Source organism: Dendroctonus ponderosae, unplaced genomic scaffold, assembly GCF_020466585.1.
Source record: "Dendroctonus ponderosae isolate FM_Combo_2020 unplaced genomic scaffold, Dpon_F_20191213v2 Dpon_F_20191213_3, whole genome shotgun sequence".
NCBI lineage: Eukaryota > Metazoa > Arthropoda > Insecta > Coleoptera > Curculionidae > Dendroctonus > Dendroctonus ponderosae.
The window spans coordinates 17,441,049-17,449,588 of NW_026018508.1; the positions used below are offsets into that span (position 1 = coordinate 17,441,049).

Consider the following 8,540-nt stretch of genomic DNA (forward strand, 5'->3'; position numbering starts at 1 on the left):
ACGATGCCAAAACGAATTCTGTGGCTCGAATGGTTCTTGAGAAACTTCGAAAAAAGCAGCGTCATGTTCAAGTGGATTTTGCAACTCAGAAAAAAACCACGCAAATCTAAAACTTCTTGAATTCAAGCATTTTTTGAGAAAACTGCAACATTTCCTTATCGATGACTTGCTAAAAAGGCCATTTAGTTCTCTTTGGAATCATGTAAAAACGAGCGTTCTTGCTCATTTTGCTTCCGAGAAACATGCAAAACGAGACGGAAAACATGAAATTTTGCAATAATCTTACGCCACCCTTGCACAAAACGATGATAATTTTTCTAATTTCATAGACAACCGAAGACTATTTTTTCTACATAACCCCCCACTGAATTTAAAGCTGGATCCGCCCCTGCATGGATCATAGTTTACTACCATCTGTCCACTTGTCTTCATCTATGTTGACCACAGAACATATCACAGGGGGGATATTTTGTGATGTTGACTACGAAAAGGCGGATCGAGAAATTTAAGCAAAATAAAATATTTCATAATATTCACGCAATCTGAGCAATTTTTTGTTCCTACTTTTTGAAGATTTAGAATTTATGATAAAGCTTATTTAGGAAAAAACGCCTTGGAATCATTTCCAGGAACTTTAATCATGGATATGTAATATTTCTACAAAAGAAAAAAAACAAAAAACTGAAATCGCCACAGAAAATCTACTTTGGATGCAAAAGAGGGGCTTTTAGTGAAGAAACTTGAAAAATATTGACTGTTGCTCGCCTGATATTTGTATTAAAACCGAAACTAAAAATTTCACACAACATTTAAAAAATCCGTCCCGAACTAAATAAGCGTCAAGCTCAAAACACTGCAGAACAAAAAAAATTGTTGATTTTCTAGGAACTCAAAGTTGGGTCATGAATTAAAAATACTTCTGAATGAAAGACAAAATTGGAAATTTCTGCATTAAATGAAACAAATCGTTTAGCGCGAAATCTTATAAATCAAATAAAACCTCAGTATTTTCCAATGTACGCGCGTACATCTTTAAGTTTCCAAAATCGATTAGAGTTAAAAGTCCGTACCGCACCGCACGCTCATTCATAGGTCGTCAAACAATTTTTTTACTTCGCAGTTTAATTTGCAAGATTAAATAAAAAAGTCGGGAGTTTCAAAACGCAGAGAATCTCAATTAATTCAATCAAAAGTGGATGTAATTAAAGGAAGTGACCAAAGAAAAAATACATAAATAAATGCAAAGAATCCTGTATTGACGCCTACAAAAAAGTTTTACTCCAGAAAAAACCCAGCACCCTTGTACAAGTTATTCGAGATTACATACACCAAAATAAGCAACTATTGTTAATTACCAAATGGATAACACTTAAATATCTACAATAGTAATAACAAAGGAAAACAAAATAAAAAATAACAATCGTAAACATCATCCAGGATTCGGAGAGAATTGATGATATATAAAGACATCGTTTTCGGAATTAGCTGTAGAGGTTTGATGGGATTCATAGGAATTAGGAGAACGGAATAAAAAGCGGGGAACGTATGGGTTTCAATCACTCGCCCACAGAAAGTTGGGGGCATGAAAGTAGAAAGGGCGCGAGGGAACATTCGATGATCTAAAGTTCTAAAAAGCGGCTAATTCGAAACTTTCCGAATTTATGCAAAACATTATCACAACCCACCCACACCCTACTGATCTGTCTACTTATGCAACATTGGCACACTCAATACAAATTTTCAATTTAAGTACACCTTTCACGCTTGTCATGCAAAAAATAGTTCGTCTTACTTTAACCTTATCTTGTATAAGCACCATTTTTACACTGTCTTGGTCAACTTTTTACCTAATATTAAACTAGATAGTATCGATAGTGAACAACCAGAAATTGCTGGTCGCTCAGATTGCTTTTAGTTTTAGGATAACGATAAAATTCGGTCGGCTAGACAATGGCGAAAGATATGGTTAATGAATGCATTTTTACAGTGATTAGTTAAGTAAAAGTTCCTTTCTGTCCGATGAGTACAATTTGCTTAATTTAAAGTCAATAAAATTTAACTAAATACTTCCCTATAGAACCCGCTAACAGTATTCTAATTTAATTATGTTAATTAAGATGGTTGCGTATTCACCAAATCGTGCGTTTTCAAACGCCTCAAAATAAAATTTTCTTAGTAAAAGGTAACGAAAGATTAATGCATGTTATAGTGGAGTTATCAGTGATTGGTCATGAGTCGAACATGAGACGCTGATAGTGAGGATTCACTTCACTAGTTGGTACGTGAAGTCCGAACTCCAAGGCGACCAAAACCGCTATTTCAAAGGCCAGCAGCTCCTTTCTACTCACTCTAAAAGTGTTTTCTGTTTTCTCGATCAACAGCTTAAGCTGGTCTCCTTTGACATCGTTTAGCTTAGCGGATAATATCAGGCTGGCACCCGCGCAGAGCTTGCGATTTTGCTTGTTGATTAGTCCACGCAGTATCAACTTTTCAAAGTACACATAAGCTTGAGCCACTGTGAGCAAATCGATGGCACATTCATGCTTCACGATTTTCTTCATTTCTCGCTTGATACTGCAAAAAAACACGCATCCTTTATTCCTGGCTTTATACTATAATTAAACGGGGTACCTTCGGAGTTTACTCAGGGTGAGCTGAACATGTGGAAACTTGCTTTTGAACTTGTCGTTAATCTCCTTTTTCAAATCGGATGGTTTAACGTAGTCGATTACCGATGTCATGTAGGAGGCAAACGTGAGTAGAGTGCGGTGCTTCCCGGCGATCAGCTCGGGATCGTCTAAAAGATGCGGGTGATAGACAAGACTACCAATCGCAGTTGCTTCCTCCTTCAGATCAGGAGGCGAATGTGAAATCACGTGAGCGGAGGCTCTTTGCGATCCTGGATCGAAGGAAAGGCACCTAGAATTAAATGCGAGTTTTACCTTCTTTGCCGGTCAGATAGCGGAAATCAAAGATCCTTTTCCCCGATATAGGGACAGAACAGAGTAACATTAATTCGGGAAGTTTAGTATTATCTTTAGGAGCAGATCAATAGATTTTTATGAAGTTTTACCGGGTGTTGGAAACTTCAACTGAACATCAGCAGAACCAGCGGTTCGTGAATTTTTTTGAAGAGTTTAACGACAAAATCATGAAACTGGAATGGTTTTCTTGTTGAGAATCATTGAATTGTAATTGTAATTAGAAGAAAACTTCTGAGTCGATCGCCAAGCTTTCGGAAAAGGTATTTTCCAGAACAGATCAATTCCCAACATGTTCCACTTTTTCAACTGAAGCTGAAGGCTTCGGTTCATATGATACTAAGATCGAGAAACACTAATAATTTCCCAAATCTTCTGAGCCATTCAACCAAAGCGACTATTTTTAACGTGATTTCAAAACAATCTCTGTGCAAACTTTACTTAAAAATGTTTTTTCGCAAACCGCCAGGCCTTAATGCTGTGGCATATTTGAATTTAAAATAAACATGCGCTATTCAGAATATTCATTTACACCAGAGCGTCCCGGGCGCATTTTTCACTTTTGTGTTGTTTCTTCCATTAGTTACATTAATCAGCCCTGGCAGTACATAGGAATGGGGTGTTAGTGTCTATCCTACTTTCAACCACTCGGCCATAACCAGCACCCTTTTCATTAGTTAGCTACGGAACGTCTCGGAGTCTAAATACCAATTCAGTTCTAAGGTTCTCTAGTGGAATAATTAGGTTGTTACTGATTCTACCAGTTCTAACTATTCTCAAACGCAAGGCCCAAAAACCAAATGTTTTATTTACCATTTGTGTTCTGGCTGCCAAGTTATAACTTTTGTCCTGCAAACAAATATATTTTACTTGCATTAAATTTTCAAACCGTATTTTTTGAGCCATTCAATATGGTTTTATCATTTTACTTGTTTGTACCTGGCCACAATGTGTTTGGGTCGTCTAGATGTCACCTCAGGATGATCATCTACAGTGTTGGGTCGCTTCGATTGAATCTCTCTGTGGCTCGGAGTTAGCAAATATCCATATGAGACTTCCTAGATTATGCGATATTCAAATCCGATGAATGTGCTAACTTTTGCGTAATACCTGGCCTTCTAATTTCCGCTCCATGCCTAAGGAATCAAACGGGTCGAGAGCATCGTCAATTGAAGACAAAGGTCTGGTTCCTGAAGTGGTTCGTTTCCGCCTCTCCTCCCTTTTAACGCTTGTTCTGGAAATTGTATAAACATCATCCAGAAGTTCGGAAAAGATCAGGTTTGTAGGCTCACCGCGACTTTGCATATGGTATGAACGAGCACACCATGAAAGGAATGCGTTTGCCAGTCACCATCATAATTCTCTCATCCCCAAATCTGCTATGTTCGGTAGGCTTGAAGATCCGGAACTTCTTCTTCGGCTGTTCCTGCAAGAGAGCCGGAGATGGGCTTCCTCTCAACTTGACTGGCTCCAAACTTTCAGAGCTGCTGCCTTGAGGCGCCTTTTCCAGATCGCCACAGCCAGACAATTGGTGCGGCAATCGTTTGTGGAACTTGGCGACTCCTTTGCGGTCCGAATCACTACTGCTAGTTAGCCTGGAAATTTTTTTCTGTGAAACTGGTTAGTGTCAATCCGACTAGCTAAATCAATCTGATTCCGCTGATTTTTTCTAAATCTTCTTGAGTTTATTGCGAGGTATTTGGATGTACCAATGATTACATAACATCTAAAACTAAGAGAGTGTACGTAAAAAAATGACAATCTGTTGGATTTTAAATATATGAGCAACGTTGATGAGGAATCAGCATTGTCATGTGTTTATTGGCGTGAATATTACCTTTCTCTGTAAAATCTTTTAGAAGCGTTGGCATCCAAATTGGATTTTAAGGGTGGAGCGACGGTGTCGGAATCAGAATTAGCTGAGTCGGCATCATTAGCGATTTTGTGCGTTTTCTTCCTCACATGCCCCTTAGTTTTCAAAGGGACATTTTCGGATTCACTGAAGCATTCATCATTGCCATCTGACTCTTCGAGTATGTAATCGTTATAAGCGAACGGTGGCTTTGCAATGGCCCCATTCCTCGGAAGCAATGCTAATTTCGTGTCCTTATAACTACCATCCAAAGATATATTTGATAAGAAAGTGACCGCTGCTATGCGGTGCCTGGAGCGACTTCTTTTTAAAGATGCTGCCATCAGATGATTTTACGACGTATGTTTGTTTTTGTTTTTGCAGGTACTTAGATAAGGATAATTGTGATATAGTATCACTGACGCTACATAGTTCTTTTATTGCACATATTTTTAACGTTCTTGGCACTCATATAAAAATCGATAGAGTTGAGCAGCGCGTATATTAACTCGCAGCACATTTTCCCAATGTGCTGGACAAACGGAAAGTTATCTAATTTCTGATTAAATACAGTGCACGATGACAATTTCACTAGAATTAGGATGAAATTAACAAAAACCACCAAACAGATCACATCAAGTCCTTGTTTACTTTCATCACCATTTCATCACTGACTGACTGACATCACTTGACAATCGATTCTATTGTCACTCTTCCTATTTAACTGATTAAAGGGAAGAGTTTATTTTGAGCGCGGGTCGGAGAGTGGGAACACCGCGGTTGAAAAGAGACAAAAATAGACGACAATGTTTTAAATTCAATAAAATAAATACAGTCTTGGATAAATAAAATTAAAAGTTTTTGTAGAGATAATTGATGAGTATGTATTACTTTGTAATACTGTATTCTAAAATGTGTAGCTGAATTTTATACAGCCTTAAATGGTTTTTTCATTTTTGAGTATCAGTTTGTAGTAGAAACTATTATACAAGCTTAGTAATAGAAAATTTGAATTCTTTGATCTAAAAAAATTTGCAACAACTTTTTTTGTGAGTAGTGAAACTGGTTCAGAATCTATTAAGAAAAATACGAAGCTCAAAAAATTACCAGTTTGGAGCGATGGCCACAAAATATTTACTATGTTAAAATAGATAGAACTCTATCTAAATTCACTTTTCGGAGTGGTCAAAAAGTCTCCCCAGTACTTTACATATCGTTTTTTATTTCTTCTACTTACCACGACTACAAAATCATAATTACTAGGGAAGTTTCACCTGGGAAATTGAAAAATTGATAGTATATTTAACTAACTGGAACAAACTTTTGTCCTAAATTGTTGAACTAGTAAACGGGAAAATAACGAAGTTTCCTAATAAATTTCTCAGTGTTCTTGAAATTTAATATTACTGGGTTTTGTCATACAAAAAAGACTAAATAACTGGAAATGAGAATAAGGAAATAGGGTTTGGGGAAACCGTATTATTAGTTTTTGTTTCAAGGATAATGAAAGGGATATTTTATTATTGCGTCGTTTAAGGCGTATTAACACATATTACTGTTCTCGTTTCGCTATCAATTTTAATAGGATTAGCCCAATTCCCACTATTTTCAGTTGATAATACACTGTGTCCCAGTTAAGAATGACCAGTATGAGAATATATAAGAAACCGTAATTTATACCAAGTTGGTTAAATGAGAAAAAAGTCGGGCAATTACAAGGCTAACAACGTGGCACTTTAAAAGTTTGATTAAAATTTCGATTTATAATTTATTTGGAAAAACTCAAAATTTCCGAATTTCGATTACACTTATTAGGTATTTTTTGGGCGTTAATAGCAAATCTGGAGCAAAACCGACTGCACGTTCTCACAGAAACTTTAGGTCAGCGAGAGCAATACATTATCATTGTATGCTTCGACGTTTTTCCTCCAAGAAACCATCAACTTCGCTTTTTCAAATACGGTTCTGCCTGTTTAGGCGCAAATTCTAAAGCCGTTTTTCGTTCTTTTCATATATCATATTTCATTTTATGTTTAATTCAACAATGCACAGCATGTTAAGTTTTAATTATGTTTCGGTCATTTTTTTAAATTATTATTGTGAAAATTGTGAACACCATTGCGAACAGTTTTGCGTTTAGATATAAAAATGTAGCAGACTTTAACATTAAAAGACTACAAAAATTCTTTCAAAAGACAAAAATGTGTTTTTGTTTCTGTAAAGAATGGAAGAAAGATTTTCAAATACAGAAATGTTTGATGTTATCATGTTTTATTTTGAGTCAGTGAAAGTCCTATGCTGCGGAGCGACTGTAGAAAGCCAGTGTTCTCTCGAAAAAAGCAGCGCTGAGGAGAAATTAATCAAAGCATTATTGGCAATTACTGACAATCCTGGATTTTCAGCTCGAAAAATTAAACAAAATTTGCAAGTGTTTTAAATACAAAAACTGCCAAAGGCTTACACCAAGCGATCCAAACAGACGTCGCACATTCTGCGAATACTAGAAAATGCCAAGCAGACGAACATTTTCCTTACCAAATAATATGGTTTGGTGTAAGTTTTATGCCATTCAACAGAAAACATGTATATTTTTGGTGCAAACAAAATTCTCATTTATACAAAAAAGTGTAGCCACCAACGCAGATTCAGGTTTAAAATCTGGGCAGGAAATTTCGGAGCAAGTATAATAATATAATTTTTAAATCTGCTTCAAAATTATTTTGAAAAATCCCTCGATAATCTGCAGAAGAACGGAGCACCTGCCCATAATTCAAGAAGACCTAGACATTGAAGCACTTATTCTGAGACGCCCTGGTCACCCGATATCACTCCACTGGATTTATTTTTGCGCAAGTATATCAGGGATTCAGTTTTGCAACTGAAGATAACACAGGTCCGTGTTTATTTTAATTAATAATTAGTTTAATTTTTTAAAGATTTATTAAAAATCCGATCAAAACGTAACTAAATGACCATATTCTATATATCGTTCAAATTTAAAATAAAAGAGGCTTTTAGAATTTGCTAACCAAAAAACTCTAACTTAATGCCAGAAAAAAATATTGAGATTCGAAAATTTCGGTTTTTCCCAAATAAGGCGGAACCGAAAATTTTACTACTCTATTAATTGCCCTACTTTTTTCCCATTTAACTAACTTCGTACCTTCTTATCTTGGACACAGTGAGCTAAATTCGGAAAGTATGGAATTATTTTAGTATTAACCAGCGACATGAATTGAATGTATTTTAAGCTTTTTGTGGAGCCTTAATTTAGCAAAAAATTTTGAAGTGATAACTTTTCATGGGATGGTGAATCGATTTTTCTCGGTCACGGCGACTCCCACTCCGGCCTCTTCGCGCCTGAGGGCTGAGGCTTGGGACGCACATACACAAAATATCCCCCCTGGTGGGGGTATGTTCTGTGCGCACATATGCACTTTGAATTTTTCAAATATACATTGCGTTATTAAACTGACAGTGATTTTGATTTATCAATTTTTGAGTGTGATATTACTGTGTTCGGTGCAGTTTATTTTATAACGCTGATAACAATGAAGCAACCCGGTTAACTTGATCTAAACAAAAATCAATTAATTTTCTCCCTTTTTGCACATAGCTTAGAAACGGTGCTTCTCAGAACTAGGGCACCTTATAAAAACTGTCGTAAAATGAGACGTTAAATTTGAAATCGAGAAAAAAAATAGAGG

General features: G+C 36.3%; 1 protein-coding gene across 2 annotated transcripts; it reads right to left on the bottom strand.

Moving 5' to 3' along the window:
* Window positions 1–1,235: 1,235 nt before the first annotated feature.
* LOC109539867 (CDK5 and ABL1 enzyme substrate 2) lies at window positions 1,236–5,533 on the bottom strand. 2 transcript variants are annotated; one of them, XM_019907926.2, is made up of 7 exons: window positions 4,819–5,533; window positions 4,274–4,576; window positions 4,092–4,215; window positions 3,921–4,039; window positions 3,795–3,830; window positions 2,632–2,919; window positions 1,236–2,574 (listed from the first exon to the last, which is right to left on the bottom strand). In XM_019907926.2, the coding sequence occupies exons 1-7, from the start codon at window positions 5,175–5,177 to the stop codon at window positions 2,229–2,231; spliced, it is 1,575 nt and encodes a 524-aa protein (XP_019763485.2). In that variant the 5' UTR covers window positions 5,178–5,533; the 3' UTR covers window positions 1,236–2,228. The 2 variants fall into 2 exon arrangements, with proteins under 2 accessions (XP_019763485.2, XP_019763486.2); XM_019907927.2 differs by lacking the exon at window positions 3,795–3,830.
* Between the last annotated feature and the right edge of the window lie 3,007 nt (window positions 5,534–8,540).